The sequence below is a fragment of the Mycteria americana genome, chromosome 11 (assembly GCF_035582795.1).
Source record: "Mycteria americana isolate JAX WOST 10 ecotype Jacksonville Zoo and Gardens chromosome 11, USCA_MyAme_1.0, whole genome shotgun sequence".
Lineage (NCBI taxonomy): Eukaryota > Metazoa > Chordata > Aves > Ciconiiformes > Ciconiidae > Mycteria > Mycteria americana.
Genome location: NC_134375.1, coordinates 6468402 through 6487775, shown reverse-complemented (window position 1 = coordinate 6487775; position 19374 = coordinate 6468402). Strand labels below are relative to the sequence as shown.

Sequence of the window (19374 nt, the reverse complement as noted above, 5' to 3'; positions counted from 1 at the left end):
TCATCTGTTGCAGCCCTGTTTGGTGGCCGGATTACATTCTCGGCAGCAGAAGTGAAAGAATAGTTTGCTAGAGATCTTGTTTGTGTAGTATGGATCTATTTTATGCTGTTATCCTTAAAAATGGGACACGGTTAATATGCATAAGGCATAGTAATTATTTTTCAGTGTACTAGTAGAGGGTGTTGGCAAATTTACATTTAACAAACTAGAACCATTTAATTATCATTGTTTCAAGTTCAGTTTTAAAGAGGACCAGTGTTTATTTTATGAAAGTCACTTTCATAGCTCTGTGTAGGTCATGATAATTTTTTGTTTATTTTCTTTAAGGAATTTTACTTTATGGAAGGAGACATGTTTTGCAAGTTATGCTTGTAACAGAAATTAAATGTATGTTATCTCCTAATCTTTCTAAATGAAAGATTGTACAATTAAACTGATTTAAGGATTAAAATTAAATTGATTTATTAAAGTCTCCCTCAACAGTGTTTTTGAAGGCCTTGGAAATATTGATGTTTATTGCTGTGGCTTGGAAAGAACATGGCTATGAGTTGATATCTCTTCAACTTACTACATACTTTTAATGATATAAAGCATGATTCCTGTTTGGAAATTGATGGTATAAAAGTTAGTTATCTTCTGCTTTATTCCCTGTATTAACCAGAGCTTACTTGTGGGCATCACTGTAACTGTCCTGCCCGCTCCTCTTCTGAAATTCATGGAGTAGGGAGAGCTGAATGCCAGCAACTGTAGCTGCTGCTGAACTAACAGCTATTTCAGTTTATGTGCATGTTTAGAGTTCTACAGTGTAATTGTTCAGGTAGTGCTGCAGGTGCTGTTCGTGTGGCCCTTTTGCAGGAGCAACAGAGGACTGAGGCGAACAGCTAGAAGAAGGAACCGCTTTGGCCATCCTGCTTGAATTGCTTGCTACTATGTGTTTTCACAACTTTAATTAGTTACCAGCAAAATAATGGGCACAAGACTGAGTTAATGATAAAGGTTGAGAATGTAACTAATGTGGTTTTATTGAAAATAGTTCTTATTTTGAAAATTCTGACTTTGTTTTTTGCGACTTATGTATTAGGTAGAGGTAAATATGAAGAGATAATATTGTTGTAATGTAACTGCTACTATAATGCACTGAAGTTGTAATACTGTACTGCACTCCACTTAATGCATCATAAAATTCTTATTAAAAGATTAGTTTATACCATGTCATTAAAGCGTTTGCTAAAACATTCTTAACTTACTAATTGACATCTCAGAAAGTGGCTGTAGGTAAAGAGTCATCAAATACCTTGTTTCTTGTGGGTTTCTTTGGGGCATGTTAGCAGTCTCCGAGCTTATAAGCATCTGCTGCAAATTAGTCAAAAATCATCGCTGAATGAAGTTGTGGATACATGGAGTTGGATTAATAGTGAGTAATAGGGAGAGTGAAACAGCCAGAGAGCATGATCTGGATGGCTTAGCAAGATAAGCTTAAGCAGATAAACCTGCAAAGGTGTATAACAAGATGTATGAGTCGTGCTTACAGAACTAGGGACCGTTCCGACAAAAGCAGCAATTCTGAAAATATATCAGTATTTATAAAGGACAGGTTGCTTCAAATGAATTCACAGGGTAATGCTGTAGTAAAAAGGCTAATATGTGATGTTGGATAAATTACAGTTAGGATTAATAGGGACTTGATTTCGTATGTGTGAAATACACGTGTGTATTTGCATTTATGGTGTAGGTGGGACCAGTACTAGACTGTCACAAACATACATTTTTAGAACTGTTCATGAAATGGTGTTGAAAAATCGCACTATGGGTAAGTTCTATAAAACGATTCCGGCACTTCTTCTTGAGTTTAACAGTGTTAAATTGCTTATTTGTTTGGAGATATATTTGATTACATAATTAATGCCTGATATCACTACCCTGTAAGAAAGTAGCTTTTCTAAAGGGCTCTTTAACGTGCAGAAGAAAGTGTAACAAAAAGCAGTGGCGAAACACTGAAACCAGACATTTCCAAGCTGATGTTAACCCATGTGTTTTAACAGTAGGGGTGAATAGCCTTTTGGAGCAAGCTACCACAGGAAGTAGTGCGTACTCTACGTTTTCATATTTTTCAGGCCAACAGTGGATAATGTGCTGGAAAATGTGTTTTAGTCAAATAAAGGTTACTGGAGTTGCTATGGTCATACTGGGTAAAATTGAAAGGATCTGTGACATAATGGAAATGTAACTAGAAGATTTAATGGTGTGCTCTTGCTTTATTTCTGTGAATCTGTAGGAAGAAAATGGTGGTCAATACTTAGTGTGTTGTCACACATCTAGTAAATAAATTACACATCTAATTTATTTGTATACATAAATTCTCTGCCTGTCTTAAGAAATAATATCAATGTCCATGGCTTCCCATCCATAGTAAGGATTATGTATTTTGCAGTCTGGCTATACATGCTGTTTTGCTGGTAAAAGGACTGTTTAATTTGATTGATAAGCAGTTCTATCAATTGAATCTTAATGTGTTTGAATTAGTATATTGCTTCTATAAATAGTACATGTTGAAGGAAATTGCTTAATTGGTATTCTTGTTACTTTCAGTTTTAAGTGGATTTTAATGGACTCAGTTTTACCAAAGGCAGTGTATGCCTCAGCAAGTGCGCCTTAGGCTTTGCCTGAAGTACTTGTAATGTGTTCAAATCCTGTGCTTCATATATTCGCATTATTTTAATGCTACTGCATCATGAATATGCATCAACATGATGTTTTCACATGCGGAGTACTGGCTATTAAAAGCCTTCTATGCTATTGCATGTAATTTTATCCAGATCAGTGAGTAGTGTTTAATATGCTTTGGAAATAAAAAAAATTATAATACCTAGTGCATCTTTTTAAAAAAAAACATATCTACCTGTATTGTTATGTTGAAGTGTGTACATGAAACTCTTGTTTATTTTTTTTAATATTGTTTGCTTTTTAGTGAGAGGTTTATGGTGAGGTTAAACAAGAATGGAGGCCCCAGGAATCCAGAGAAGATAGATCGAATGTGTGCACTTTTCACAGTACGTGTCTGTTCCCTTTCTTCTTCCCTTACAGTAGTATGATTGTAGATATAGTCACCCTGAGGGGAAAAAAAACCCAATTCTTCCTTTCCAATATATGGAGTAGAATGGAAGCTGTTTCTAAGTTTTGTTATGGTTATAACGAAATGTTAACATAAGAAAATGGACATACTGCTAAATTATTTTTCTGGCTAAGTAAATATTCTGAAGTATTTCCTTTTAAGTGCATTTGTTCCTGCTTATAGTTTGAAATTTTGAATATTTTCATTGCATGTACTATGCTCTTAGATAACGGGGCACAGGAAAAAGTTGTGTTGGCCTGAACATAAAGCAAGGCACTTTTTTCAGAATCGAAGTTAGAAAAACAACTACAAGAAGACACACGCTCACACAGAAAAACAGAAAATTCTCCAACTAGATTTTTGTCACGGCCCATTCAAGAGTCCGTGTAGCAGCCCCAGGTAGATGGTGCGGCAGTAGCCTCCCAGGTCAACAGCACCATGGGTGCATTGGAACAGAAGGACCGGGATGTGCTGCAGACGCAGCAGCCAAGTTGAGAATGGGTCGTAATAGAGGAAACACTGTGACTTCCTAAGTTTCTACAGCAGGTCTGTGCAATAGCTACCCTGTCCTGACGCAAAGCAGATATGACCAACTGTACCAGCAGTCCTTAACCATCTGTGCCAGAAAGACAGGATAAGTAATACCCATCTGTGGCTCCTACCAGATGATACCTCAGTTGGGAGTGAAATAGCCAGCTAAGATTTACTTCATTTTAATTCTTTAGACTCAACCTCTCGCCTGACTGCCGCCTTCTTTTATAGTTTTGGTTATACCAAAATAGTAGTTTCAAAGCACTCAGGCTTTAATACCCATTCTGCACTGGTCTTAAGTTCTGTTAAAAATTGCCTCAGAATTATGTGTCAGACCATGATTTTATCTGTCACTTCTCAGAAAGAATATGGAAATCTAGAGACACTGAAACTTAACAGCTCATCACAGAATAACTGTAAGGAATTTCAGATCCAAAGTGTGATAAACACCTTCCATCGTGACTCACCTTTAGCTAGTGCACATGCTAGAAGCTCTTTGACAGAAGTATTTTTACCTCCAGTGAAGAAAAAAATGGCAGACAGCTTTGGTATAAGCTTTAGTTCTGGCAATGAAACCCTCTAAGTTAAGCAGGGCTGGACACTGAAATAGGCATGGTTCCCAGCACTGTTCCCGTTCCTCCTTTCAGAAGATAGCTGAATTTCTCGTCTTAAGGTACAGAGCATATCTAGCCAGGGGTAAGGATGCTCCATCCTGTCTCTGTCTGGATATAAGAGATGCAGGTCAATCCAAAAGTAGCAGTGACATTAATGCTGGCATCAGTAGCAGTTCTGGTTTTGGCACCATCAGTGAAGTGCTAGCGGCTTCAGGACATGCCCGCAGAGGTAACAGTGCCTTAGTATCGCCATTGGCACTGGTGACTCCACTGTTGGTAACTCAAAACCAAGTATCTTTCTCTTCTAAGAGAAAGGTGGCCAGGGAGCAAGCTTCAGCACTGATGTCTGGATCACGCAAAAAGGTTGAGTGTAGGGTGAAGAGTTGCTCTAAGAATTACTCCCAAAAGGCAGCATAAACTGGTTCGTATCAAGTTTGGCACTTTCTGGCCTCTGAGGTTCATCATTCTTAAAAAGATTTTCGCCATCAAACTTCCCCGTCTACGCTGATGCCACACCGCAGTAATGATGTGCTACGGCCAGGGGCATAACATAGTTCCCGAAGAGACCTGCCTATTATGAATGGGGCCAGCCTAGTGTAAAAGAGGCCAGCCCTGAGTATTGCAGACGTGCGCCGCTCTGTAGCACCTATCCTGAGCAGAGATCACTCCCAAGGTACTTTTCTATTTAACTGTCCAAAAATACCGAAGCTGCCTCAGTATCAGCTCTGAGAGGTGCTTAGACTTGTCTGTCACTCTCTCTGGTAGAACGTATACTCTACATAACAAGAATTAGGATAGTTGGGAAAATTATCTGTGCAAAAAAATTGCACACTTCTGATACAATATTTTTCATCAGTGTATTCAAAGAACTTTCCAAGTTATGTAGCAAAGGAGCAAGACATAATAGCTTTTTGAATAACCATTTTATCTGCAATGGTTCTATCTTATCATAAATTCTTGATTATGAAATGCTTCCAAAATAAGATCTATGATTTTCAGGTTTGTTCCCAAGTTTGTGTTAGTTTTGCCTTTAAATCTAGTTATTTATTTCCTCGCCCTCCCACCACCCCGCAGTATCTTTCTAAGACTCTATAATCTTTCCTAGAGGCAAGAAGTCCCATATCTTAGATAAATCAAGGTATCCCTGTCTTTTCCTGCTATCTCTGTTGCTTCTAGGGGTTCAGCTGTCTCCTTGCGTAAGATACCAAAAATTACCTAGGTTTTGTTTTTCAAATTGCTGTCACATCATACCAAAGGTGAGAAACCGCTTCCTCTGAAGATTAAAGCTCACTCAAGCAAACCTCAGCCTATGCACGCTTTAGAAACACTCCTGTGTCTGAATTAAAACATAACTACACCGTATAAGCTTGCTGGTTTTGTTAAACACCTTACTGTCTGTGGCCTATGAGGCTGGCAACTGAATTTGGTAAAGCTGTTTAAATAACTAACTAGTGGCAGGCAGGTATCCTTGATTCCACTGTTGTGGGGATAGGGGGGTGGTTTTTTTAACATACAATTAGACTTTTATAGAAACCAGCATTGTAAAGAACTAACCATTATTCTAGAGTAACTCTTTTCCATACCTAATACGGGAGGGAAAAAAATTAGGCGTGACTTTCTAAAATGCCATGCAATTAGAATTACTATGAAATTTTGTTTATCAACCAGTACCACTTAAGAAGCTCAGAGGACGTGGGAAGTAAACCCCCTGTGGATGCAGTGCCAAGAACACCTTTCTGGAAATTGGTTTATTTATATTGCACACAAGCAAATAATAAACGTAGTTTGTCCTCTTCTGGGTCCTAAGTCCTGTGCATGGATTCTCTGCAAAGAAATTACCTGAAGGCTTCTTTAGAGGGGTTGGGGTTTCCGATTGTTTGGTCCACGTCATAGCAGGAATTTCTCCCCTCGTAAAAAGCCTCTGCTGTACAAAATGAAATACAGGGCCATCTGGGCCCACATTTCTTGTCTTTTGACTGTGACACAGTATATTTTTTGTAAAATTGAAAAGCGACTAAAGTGTGAATCCATCAATATGTGCATGCCCTACCATTTTCTGATATTTTGACAGCTGCCCTTTGAAACAACAGTTCTCTAAATCGCTGTTAATCAGAACTGGTAATCTGATAATATAATAAAATTCCCCCTGTCAAATCACAGATATTTTCAAAAATCTATTACTCTCTAGAGTATTAAGTACTACCTCCGAGTTTTTTGCTTTTTGAAATGTACTGTCAGGCAGTACTGAAACTAAAACTGTGTCAAAGCCCTTCTTACCGTGGAACTCCAGTTTCTCCAAGACATGCAAGATAAAGCCTACCATATGCTACACTGGTATGTTAGGTGATGGAGAAAGCCTAGAAAGTATGTTCCTTATTCATGCAGCAGCAAAATAAGACTTGAAGAGAAAGTGCTAAGGAAGATTTATATAGCTTAATTCTTTGGCTTCAGAGAGACATGATCTGCTAGCTGGTAAGCATACCAAACAGCGTGTTTGCAACTCACTGCGTATGCTGCCCAGGGAAATACAGCGCTCCTTTTAAATGGAGTAAGAAGATACAGCCGTGAATTTATTACTTGCCCCCTGTAATTTAGCAATATAACGCTATTTGAATGGGACTGAAACGTCTCCTTAGAATAAATTCTCTTTATGCCTAGTTCTCAGTCACTGTGCCCAGATTTTATTGTGCTATATGTCACTGTAATCTGAAGTTCAGATCATGCCATCATGATCTCAGTTGTTGAGATTTGGTTTCTCAAGTCACGCGGGAAAGAGATTTGCTGTGTGCATGTTCATGTCTGAACATGTGAATGTTGCTGCTGAAGTTCATGTCTTAGCTTCCAGCAAAATATTACTTAGTTTACTATAAATAATTAAATTTAATTTACTGTAAATAAAATGTAATTCACTAAATTGGTTCAAACTAGGAATGACAGAACTTAGATGTCCACAATTTAGAATTCCCCCCTTTATAAACAATTGCATTATTTCCTTTTACAATGGTTTTAATACCATCTAGTTGTGTTTTTTTAAAAAAAGGCAAAGTACAAGATTTTATCTGAATGTGTGTTACTGAGATTTTTCCAGTTGCTTTTTGCATTGTATTTTCAAAAAAATGTAGTATTAGGAGGCCAGGCTGCATTTGTGCATAACCAAATCCACCAGAGTTGCTCTGCCCACACAGGCGTGCCTTTTAGAAGTGCCTGTTACCGCTGGGATGGATATCTTTATTCAATTGAAAAGGAAAAAAGAAAAGTGAAGAAGCATGAACACATAGCCATCATCTCAGGTTGTTTGTAAAGTCATATATAAAGCCCTAGAGCTGTTTTTAAAAAGCATCGTGTTGAAAACATTTTGTACAAACAACAAAAAACTTGTTTTCAAATGATGTGCGGTGATGTCCATGGCTTCAGTGTAAGGGGAGGAGTGAAGTGAACAACAGTACCTGAGCTTCAGACCTTTTTGCACGTTTCTCTTTCACGTGCGCACACGCTTCGCGCACTCTCCCGCATTCCTAGGAAGAATACATTAACCATTTTGCGTTCCCAGTTGTTCTCCTGAGAAACGACTGGAGCGATGCCCTTTATGTTTGGAGAATTTGGAGGCTGTATGGCGTAAGTCAGGACATAACAAGAAGATGATAGCCCCTAGTAGAGTGGAGAGAGAGAAAGAGGCAACAGCTGTTGCTGTAGGGCACAAGGAGCCTTTTGGCATCAGAGTCCAAAACATGAATGAATATTCTCAACGTACCTATTATCTGGTTAAAATCTTCTTGTCTTGGAGGTTAGTAACCTAAGAAGAACTTGTTGAATAACGCTAATGTTTTTAGGAAGAAGTGTTTCTTAGATCTTTCTTCTAAATAATAAAAAGAAAGGGGGGAATGTCTTAGAAGTTGATCTTTGTTTATAATGTTATCAGAAAAAATGTAACACGCCAAGGAAATTGCAATTAAGACAGCTTCTAACATGTTAATGCAAATGGCACAGTAATGAGTTATTGACAAGTGCTCTATACATATTTTCTTAATTTACGTTCCTTATTATTGACCTTGACAAACCTCTAATAATAATTTTTTGTCTTCATTAGCTTCAGCTTTCCTTTTGCTCTTCTGTAGGTTCTCCTTTTCCCGTTTTTTTTTGGCTTTTCTTTAAGCTCATTTTTAACAGTTTTGATCTGCTATTCTGTGACATGGAATTTCAGAGTTTTCGTTCATGTATATAGTTGCTTGCCATAAAATAACTCTTGGGAGATCTTAAGGTCCTATGTTTTACTAAGCAATTACCTCATCTTAAAACTGAGTTTGTTTCTTAGTTTTTCTAATACTCTATCACTTTTTCTAACATACTAAATGCAAGTGACCATCTATGCTACTTAAACTGTTAGAATGTTTTTAGCCAAATGTGGCCCTTTCCAACTCCCGTGCTCCCCAAATAATCCCTCGGCATGTCTCAGCGGTTAGAAGGGGGCAGCAAGCATTTCCAGTCAGCAGGCTGCATGCAGACTACCCTGGTTTTGGACTTCTAAGAAGGTTAGCTATGAGCTAGCTGCCCTTGGCTCCCATCAGCTCACATAGCTAGAGCCTGTCGGTTCTATGCATGGTTGAGATACTGCCTTGCTGCTTTCCTAATGTAATGAACAGATAGCGTATGCAACAGGATTAAAGCTGCATATTTAAAAGCGTTAAAGTAAACCATGTCTCTGAGTCTCCTACCTTTTTTCCTCTTCAGACTTGCTTGTTCTGAGGAATTGCACCTATCCACTCATAAAATAAAATGCACTTCAAGTTTTATCTAAATTCTGACAGTCATGCTGCAAATTTTTTCTAGAGCCATCGTGTGAGACTAAGACTCCATGATGAGAAGTCAAAAGCCAAAAAAGGAAAGCAGAAGCAAAGGAACAGGGTTAGGGAGAGGTCTGTGACCTGCAGTCAGGGGATGGGGTGAAGGAAGCCAGAATGGGTTGCAGCTGAGGTAACTCACGGGTTTAAATTTGCTTTGTAAATGTAATACAATCTAATAATGTGTTTGAATTAAGGATTAAATGAACATTTTAAATGTTTGCTAGAATACAATGCTAGAATACAGCATCACTAATCAGTGGAGTGAGAATCTTTCATTTCTTTTCCTTCTAAAGAACATTCCAACCAAATATAATCCTTCTATGCTTTATTTTGCTTGTGTGTAAATTAGAAAGAATAATACTTTCCCTTATTTAAAAATGCAGGAACTAAATGAATGGAGAGTAATACCGTGTAGTCCGTATTATTGTTTGTGGGAATTTTGCAGGCACTTATTTTGTAAGTGCAGTGTGTTCTTTTTTTTAAATGTCTCTATTTTTTCCAATCTTTTAGGATCTCAGCAGCAAGGACATGAAGAGAGATTTGTACATAGTTGCCCATGTAATTCGAATAGGTACAGTATGATTTATTACTTGAAATATATGCAATTAACAATGCTTTTACAATATTTTACATGTATGTTTTACTTAACTGACATTATAATGATTTAACCAGTTAGAAAACTCAGTCGTAGACCATGCCTATATGCTGAGATTAATATTCAGACCATATGTTGCTAAGCGTTAAAAGGTTACTGATGACTGTTTAACAGTGATTTTTTTTTTCTCTCAGTCTGAAACAAAATATTTGATTAAACAGCACATTTGGGGGAGGAGGGAGGAACTAAAAGGCTTTTTGTTTAATGTTCCAAGATTTCAAGTGAGGTCTTTTTACTGATGATATATTGCTAGTTTACAGGGCAGGACATCAGCATGCCTGGCCTTTCACATCTAGTAAATCAGAGGCTGTTAGACAAATATATATAAAGATCTGTTTTCTGCTGTAGGAGCCTGCAGTGCATCCAAGAACCCACAGTCACGTTTAGGGGAATGCCTATAAAACATAAGAGCAGGGGAGCTGTCACACCTGTCGGGTGTTCTTTCTACCTGCTGATGCCAAAAAGGAGCATCAGCAGCAGGACCTGCCTGCTGGAAGCCTATCAAGCTTGCAGCCCAACATTAGCAGCATACACTTGCTTCTTTCCAGTTCTCTTGGCTGCTCGCATAGAGCTATCCAAAGGAGAGATCTGGATGCGTAGTACCTAGACCTGACCCCACCCAAGGAAGAAAGCCTTTCCTTGCGAAATTGCTCGCCTAGTCACCCTTTGTAGAGTGGGTTTCTCTGACTATTCATAGGCCAGGCTAGGCTTCATTTATTCTTCTTGAGATTTGCAGTAGCAAGAATGGAAAGTTTATGATTGAACTTGGATTTAGAATGTGTCTTATATGGTATAGTACAGTGATCAAAGTAGTTCACGGACAGCTAGATGAATTTTTTATCCCAGCCATGTGTTTAAGTGAAGCGACTGTATGACTTCTGGTACATTAATTAAATTCCTTGAATCTCTTCTAGATGGAAGGTGCTGGATAGAAAAAAAAACCTCTAGTTAATAAGGATATAATTAGTTAGTAACAGGGAGTTAAATGGTTCTAAACTATGAATGTGTGTACTTTCACTGAGAAATTAGCAAGTAAATATTTTGCCTGTGTTAAGTATAACTTATTTCAAATATTTAAGCCTAAAATGTTAACAACATATAGTAGGAATAACAGACAGTCTTTTCAGTTGTATTATTCTGAAAAATGGAGTAGCGCACTGTCTTTCGTGTTTTCCAGGTTTTCACGTAACTGAAAAATGGCTAGGTAATGTTTGCAATGAAAGGGTATTTAACCCTATTTCCAGCCCATTCACTCCTGGCATCCATTACCAGCCCCAGATACCTTTTCTGAAGTACAGGAGGTCTAAACAGCTTAGTGAAACCATAGCTTTGTGGGGTTCTCCTATGAACAACAGTATGCCTTCTAAGTCACAAATGTGTTAGAAGGATCAGTTTTTCATCATCTGACTTCACTGTGTCATAAAGTGTCTAAAAGTTAGAATTACTCTGTAGCACTGGAGATGACAAATGAAGCTTGTAGAAAGATGTACTTCAAGCTCAGATTCTTAACCTTGATGCAAGAAGTGCTGGACAAATTACTATGTGTAATGTTACAAGTTGGCTTAGATGATCATAGTGATTCTTCTGGTCTTGGCATTTTTTACTCTATTAAAAAACTACTTTAGCAATAGGGAGTTAATCATTGAGCAGCTTCTTATCTCAGAATTCTCCTTTATGCGCTTCAAGACAAAGACGACAAATTGACACAATATATAATACATTCCCTTAAAGTAATTGTATAAAGTGATAATTTGTGTAAGTCCTGGACTATAACAGAAGGACCAAAGTGAATCTTTGTGTGGGTGCAGAGAGGTGAGTACAAGCCGTATTCTTGGCTCATTCAACAGATGATTTGTAGTCAACCCAGCTGGATGCAAATATGTGTCATGGGGCTGCAAATCAAAGATGGCCAGACGTGATGCTGGTCACTTTGCCCTTGAGTGTTCTGTCAGCTAAATGAGGTGATGGGCCTTAATCACAGTAGCCGAGTGGGTCAGGTAGGTTCAAATGGACCTCTGGATTTGGAGCTGTGTAAGAAGAGAAAAAGAGTGGGAAGTACAGGAAGGACTACAAGCTGTAGCTGAAACTTTCTGTAGATATGCATACTCAGAGGGATAATAGAACAGAATAGAACGGCTGCATGTGAATCTCTAATGTTTTAAATTTCTGTTAATTTTAGGTCGCATGTTGCTAAATGATTCAAAAAAAGGGCCCCCTCATTTACACTATCGCCGCCCCTATGGCTGTGCAGTTCTGAGTATCATGGATGTACTTCAGTCAATCTCTGAAATAAAAGAAGAGAAGGATTTTGTTCTCAAAGTTTACACGTGAGTAACTCCTAGAAGGAAAAGAATTAGGAAAAACACTTTGTATATGTTGGCTGATGAGACACTAAAGAGATATTAAATATCAAGGTGCCATAAACTGCATTTGCTGCTTTATCCTCCTCACAAGGTAAACTATTGCTGTTGGCACTGGGTTTTGCTCCTTTATTATTCCAGAAACTCATAGAAACTAATGAATATTAGCACAGATGTTTCAGGTATGTGAAATCCTTCAGGAATTATTTAATATTGCCCAAATGTATGTGACATGCAAAGCTGCACTTGTATTAGTATGATTTATTTTAAATCACCTAGGCTCAAACCCAAAGAAATAGGCTATATTTCACCAGATGATGGGCATAGTTACTCACACCTCATCTCCTATTCCTTATCAGTCATGGTGACCAACAAAAGAAGTAGAAAACAACTGAAGTCAACAGTGAGTGACCGGAAAATTCAAAACAAGTCAACGTTTTTTGAGCAAGAATCTATCTTCAGTTATTTGTGATTCTGAACTTTGAACTAACAAATTCTTATTATGAAACATGGTCTCACAGTCGTAATAAAGAGGCCACAGACAAACTGTCTGGAGACTGTAGGGCATATTTAAGTCTCTTGTCAGGATAAATACTGGCAATATCTGCTTTGCGGATGGGCTGAGATACAGCTGACATTACTTTGAGGTCTGTGGCCACTATCCGAGTAATAATTTGGGGGGATTATAGAACTTTGTTATTCTTTGAGAAGTGCGTTCAGCAGCAGAAAATTGGACATTCAAGAGAAACTATAAATGAAAAAATGGCTTTCACTGTTCACTGAAAGATTCTTGGATATCTCTTCATACATTAGAAATCTGTAAGTCCAAAGAAAAGTCTCTCAGAGTCAGCTCTTCCATTCTTCTTTTGCCAACAGTTATGAAAACTGTAGCAAAAATGTCAAGTTAGAGGGAAGAAAATGGTCGTCTTTCTTCTCTTTGCCAATAGGATCTGGATAATCTTGGCATTTTGTCACCATTCAGTTTCAGCTTATCTCAAACCAGTGGCTTTTGGTTATACAGTTTATGTTAATATTGGCCTTGTAGATACATGTTAATATATTGCAACTGCAACATTTCCAATGTTTATGTGAATGGAACATTCTGAATGTCAGATTTCTGTTTTGGCCCTTTTAATGCATCTTTAGCTTCTTCCTCACTGAAAAATAGGAGAGAAAAAAACCTGTAAAATTCTGGACTTCTCCATTTGTCAGTGACAAATGCAGCCAGCTAGAGCAATCCAAAGTCCTAGCACTGTGATCAAAAAAAGCACAGGATAGAGAGCTTCCCTTTTCTTCCTCTTAATCTGAAGTTTTGTAACTGTGGATTCCCTTCACACCACCCAAAGTACCAGCTGCATCTGCCTAAATTTTTCAGTAGGTTTATACCAGCTGTTGTTCTTCACATCTGCTTCCCCGCACCCTTTCTTTTTAACAGCCCTGCGCACCCATTACTGCCTTCCCGGAGAGGAAGTAGAGCCCATAACAGAATTCAACTCTGTAATCAGATGCTTGTAATTTTTTATCACTATCATCATTTGCTTGAGTTGTTATAAGTCTTGTACATCATTGTTTTATGCTACTGCTGTTTGGAGTGTTCTCTGTAAACTGCCAACAAAAATCTTCAGAAGGGAGAAAGGATATATCTGAAGGGCACCAGCTTATCCCCTTTGCAGCTTTAATAGCTGTTGGTCTTCCATGACAGAAAGTTTTCACAGGTTTATCTGTTTGCATCTTCTCTTTGCACATTCTTTTAGCTAACCTACCTTTTCTTGCTTTGTAGACTAAAATTGAAATGACAGGTTTTTGTCCTTTATAAGTTTAAAATGTTATATGAATGCTTAAACAACACTGAACTGATTTCTTACCTGCTGCTCTCATTTTGATTATTGTTAAAATGCCTCAGGCCAACCCAAAAACATCATAAAGATGAAATAAGGAGGGAGGAGTATTTTTATTTTTAAAAGAGCAGTAAAAAGCATTCTTTTTGTACACTACCTGGCTAAAGCTAAAGCTTACAGCTGCCACAAATGAGGCAGGCAGCATACAGCCAGAAAAGCCTTTTCACAGGGAGAAGCTGGAAAAAATTTGAGAGTCTGAAAACCTAACAAAGGCTGAAACAAATACATGGTGTTTCAGTGGAGACTTTTGCTGCATCCACAAGAGTGAATGCTTATGAGGAAAAAAAAAAATCAATTTACTTCACCAGTCTTTCTCAGCTTGCCTTATTGTTAAAGATTTACGTCTGAAAAATACTTCTTTCTCACAATCCAGATTTTCCTGTTAATCCCACAGTCATGTTATAATCTTCCTAAGAGGATATAGTACCACAGCTCTAGTTATAAGCTTATTATGTAAAAGCATGAAGGTTTACTTTTATAATTATTTTTAATAATATACATGTAAAATATTTAAAAAGTGAGATGGAAACTAAATTCTCAATCCATTCTTTTTCTGAGATTACTTGATTTCATATTTTTGTATGAATTTTTATCTTTAATGGAGTTTTTTGCTCATTGGATGTTACTCTCTGTGTCAATCTTCCCATTCCCCTAAAAACTTCATGTATTTCTCTTTCCTATTACCGTTTTCAGTTTTATTTTTTGTTCCATTTCCCCTCAGTCCTTTTTTTTCTCCTTCTCCAGCACTAGCTCTTAAAATTCCTACCTCTTAATGTTGTGTGTTGCCTGAATGCCTTTCCCTTTTGATATTCAGTTGTTGCTATTTGCCCAGCTGGACAAGAGCGTACATCGCATTTCTGTCCCCATCTGTCTGACATCAGGCTCTGATGTAGTACGGCAAACATTCCAAATGGTAAATTTACTGTAGAACCAGCCAACCTGAAAAAGTGGTGGATGGTTCAGGAGAAAATTCTTATTTAAACTAGAAATATATGTTATAACATGTTTGGTATTTAGACAAGTAAAATGTTAACACATTAAAATGCATTACAGGCAAGTGTTTTCAGGCCATCATTTCAAACTTGGGATAACATTCTTCTCTGTGTTCAGGAAATGTGAAGTGCAGCTCTCATTGGTAGCTGGTACAAAACTAGCTTTAAGCTATCTTTACAGTCCCTTGATTTTGGGATAGCTTTGTTCCAGGTTCATTTGCAGGCATAAGTCATTGGAGGCTGAACTCTATTTTAACTTGCGCTCCAGAGGCTGGTACAGCAACTAAAAAGTTATCAGAGGTTAGAAATGGTCTGTAGTCTCAGCTGTGAGGATGGAGGATGGTGTAGAATTTGTCCTATTGGTTATCTTTGGGCATACTGTTTGCAGTAGGGTAAATGACTTTGAATGTCTTGGCATGAGAAGAGAAGTAAACACAAATATAATTCACAAACAAATGTGAAGATAATTATTATTTTTTCCTGACGAGTAAGCTGAATATTGGTTAAAGTTCAGAGTTAGCACAGAGCACCACAGTTATTGAAAGGGTTTTTGCACTGTCCATTGTGTGCTCTGTTGTGTTTTGGTTTTGAGACATGGTTTTGGGGAGTGCAAATGTAGTCCATTTGCCGTACTGTTAAGTCCTGGAAGGTCACTTCAGTGCTGACCTACCTTGAGTTACTGTGTGCACATCTGATCTCTCCTCCCAAAAAGGATATAGTAGTTACAGAAGGCATGGAGTAGAGCAACTAAAATGTTTACCAGCATAGAGCCGTTTCTTTATGAGAGAGATTGAGAAGGTGGGGAGCTTCAGTTTGAAGAGGAGAAAAGTGGTGGTGGGAAGGGATACGACCAAGATTTACAAAATCATGGTGGAGGGTAAACTGTTGTTCATGGACTACAACAGTACAAGAATTAGGGATGCTCAATGAAATTGGTAGGAGATGACATTAATAAAGATGGAGAAAGCAGTTCTTTAGAAAGCAGGTAATGATCTTCTGCGTTTTGTTGCCACAGGATGTTGTGAAGACAGGCAGTATTAGCAGGTCCAAAGGGGATTAGATAAGTTAATGAACAAGAAGTCCATAAACAGAGGAATAGGAACAGACAGGGATGTACACTGTCTGAACATCCCTAATCCAGCAGCCTCAGGGCAGGGTACATGAGCCTGACTGCTCATGGACCCTGCCCAAGTAGCATCTCGTGTTGCCAGCGTGGGAAGCTTTTTTTCACGTTCATTCATTCTTAACAATCAGCTGAGATGTCGCATACCTCAACCCATTGCAGCGAAAGGAGGAATGTTGAGATAGGTGGAGCTAAGATTTCAGGTGGGATAATCCCAGTCTAACTGCGCCAGATAACCTAGGAATACAGCCTGATCAGCATTTTAATTAAATGAATATTTTTGGGTAGCATGCTGGGAAGAAGTAACTCTTAATGTTTTTTCTCCATTTTTCCTTTTTTACTGTCTGTACTTCATGTTTCATTTGTTCCAAGTTTTCCATGTTCCTTTTGCTTTTATAATAATCACCGTTTGCGGGGGATGTCAGTAAGTGTGCCATAGCAGACTTTGTGGGTTATCACATTATTCTTGGCAGTATATGGTTTTGTAATACTGAAGCTGTAGAAAATTACCAGCTACTACTTGTTCTAGATAGCCTTAATTCCTTTTGCCGTGCTATTCTTCAGTTACATAATGCAGCAGACAAAAAAATCCCTACTGTCTTCACAGTAGCTGGTTTGTATCTTACCCTAATTTTGCCAACATTATGTATTCTTGAGGGGAAACAAAAAAAAAGGGGAAAAAATGTTAATATGCTTGGGAGGAGTTTTACAAAGTGATTTATTTCTCAAGACTCCTTTCTTGCTTAGGAGCTTGAAGGCTTATAGTCTTCATTGGTTTTTTGTGGGTTTTTTGTTTGGTTGGTTTGGTTTGGGGGTTTTTTTGTTAACTTTTAAGAGTCAGTAGGACAGAAGTTTAATTTAATCATTTAATTCAATTGCACTTCAGGAGAAATAAGATTCACTGTTGCTACTGAGTCAAAAATTGCTGACTTTATGGGGAATCTTTAAATCTTGCAGTTGTCATTTAAATAGAGCACAACTGAATTTAAAAGGCAATTAGACTTGATCAACATACTGCTTTTTCTTTTTTCTTTTCCTTTTTTTTTCATTTTTAACTAATAGCACTGTTTGGGGTAAAGATTCCATTTTTGTTTTTCAGTCAGATTATTATACTGGTAAAATTGTCATTTCAGCCATGCTTACGGTAGTGTAAAGCACTTCATAACATTTATAGTGTGCTCCTTCATTACGTGGTAACAAGCTACACAGCACTGATGGCACTTTTTTCCTGGTATGACTCCGTTCAAGCTTAGTGCGTTCAGTAGGTTGGTTATACAGCTTTACATATACTAGTGCAAATAAAGTTGTGTGTCTTTGATGTTAAGGTAAAGAAGAATCCTAAGTCAGGTTGGCAGGGAGCTCTCTAGTCCAGCCTGCTTCTCGGAGCAAGGCCAGCTGTGAGATCAGACCAGGCTGCTCAGGGCTTTGCCCTGTCGTGTCTCCATAACGTCCGAGGATGGAGACTGCACAGCCTCTCTGGACAGCCTGTTCCGGGAATGCTTGACTGTCCTCACGGAAAAGCTTTTTCTAATACCCCGTCTGAACCTTTCTCTTTTGTGTCTCTGCCTCTTGCTTTACATCATCTCGCTATGCACCACTGTGACGGCTTGTAGGCCTTGCTGTTAATGTTCCCCCTCTTGCCTTGTCTTCTTCAGGCTGAAGAAGCCCGGGCCCCTCAGCCTCTCCTCCTGCAGCACGTGCTCCAGCGCCTGCCTGTCCACAGGGCTCTCTCCAGTTGCCTGGTTTGTTTTAGAGAGCCCAAAGCTGAGCACAGTATTCTAGATGCAGACTACCAACTGCCAAGTAGTGTCTCTTGCCAACTGACAGTAGAAACATATAAACAAATACTAGTTCAATATTGCTATGTTGTGTAAACCGTAATTTGCAAAATATAGCTCTGAATATATCTTATCACTGGAGAAAGTTTTCTCTAGCTTTGGATCCTAAACAGAAGCGTGGCACTTCTGACTCAGGTGCCCAAGATCCAGAAGGAAGCAAGCATCCAGGTGTGCTCTCGTTCTGTTTCTTGCTTTTCTGGCTCTCTGATCCTGTGATGATTTTGTTGTGCGTTATCATTAAAAGGTATCTGTATTTCTCCGTGACTGGAAAGGAAATTGAAACATCTGTTTCTGGTGCTCTCAGCTATCTCTGTCACAACATGATTTCCAAATGTTGCAGTGTCCCTAATTTCTCTCTCCAGAATCTTGCCGTCAGAGTAATGAGAATATCTAGAGAGCTATAGGTAGAGATAGTGATTTAAAGAGGATTTTTTAAAAAATATTGCTCCACTTGAAGATATTTATACATAAAGCATGGAATGGAGCAGTAGGAGGTACTGGTTTTGGCTTTCCACCCCACGAGTACGCAGTCTGATTTTGCTGCGATGCAGTAGCATGGTGCTGGGGTAGAGAGCGTAGCTCCGTGCCCCCGGCTCCAGCCCGGCAGAAGGCCGGGCCTGTATCGCACACGAGCACACGCGCTGTACGTGCACGCACAGCCGGCCACGCAGATCAACACGGGCGGAAAGCACACACCCGTACAGACGTGTGCGGCACCAAAGGCCTCATCTGTTTTCCTCTCTGGTTTATCAGGGTAAAAACCTGTTAGTGAAAAACATGCATACATACATATACACACTGCAAATCCCTCCAGTCCCTGGTTTTAGACACTCACTTCAGGCACAGGGTGTGACCAGACGAGCGTACTGGCAGCAACCCGTTTACACGTGACTGGGCCGTTCTCTACCCTTAAACCTCTGTTTCCCTACAATTCATATTAAGTCTCGAACAATCCCCAAATGCTCTTCCCCAGCACCCCATTGTCACCGAAGGCAGTAACCCCTTTCAGACTTCAGGGCGATCCAGAGAGCCTTTCTGGCTGGCTCGTCTTGACGGCTTTCGCGCCTGGACGCTGCGCTGGCCGTCCTGCTGCGGCAGCCCGGGAGGAGCAGGCCCAGGGTGCTGGGTGTTCTCTGACGGGGTTGTGGGGCTCCCCCCTCCTGCCGCCGTTCCTCTGCTCCTTTGTGGTCAGCACGAGGAGCCTTTAACTGCGTAACCTCACAGGAAAGATAAACTGTCCTTTCGGTCCTGGGATTTTATTGGGGATTTGCAGATGGTAATGTAACTGAAAATGAAATATAACAGCATTTACAAATGCTTCTTAAAATTACGCATAGCTGAATAAACAGTTGTGAAACGGTGCTTCAGAAGATGATACGCGTACAGAAGCATACTTTGTGTTGTTACATA

At 39.0% G+C, this 19374-nt stretch overlaps 1 protein-coding gene across 1 annotated transcript in view; it reads left to right on the top strand.

Annotated features, from left to right (window-relative positions):
* The window catches only part of DOCK3 (dedicator of cytokinesis 3), a 222681-nt gene that overhangs the window by 110342 nt on the left and 92965 nt on the right, over nt 1-19374 (top strand). The window contains exons 10-12 of the mRNA XM_075514388.1: nt 2969-3050; nt 9609-9669; nt 11933-12080. Coding sequence (XP_075370503.1) covers nt 2969-3050; nt 9609-9669; nt 11933-12080 — 291 coding nt within the window. The remainder of the gene's footprint in view (nt 1-2968; nt 3051-9608; nt 9670-11932; nt 12081-19374) is intronic.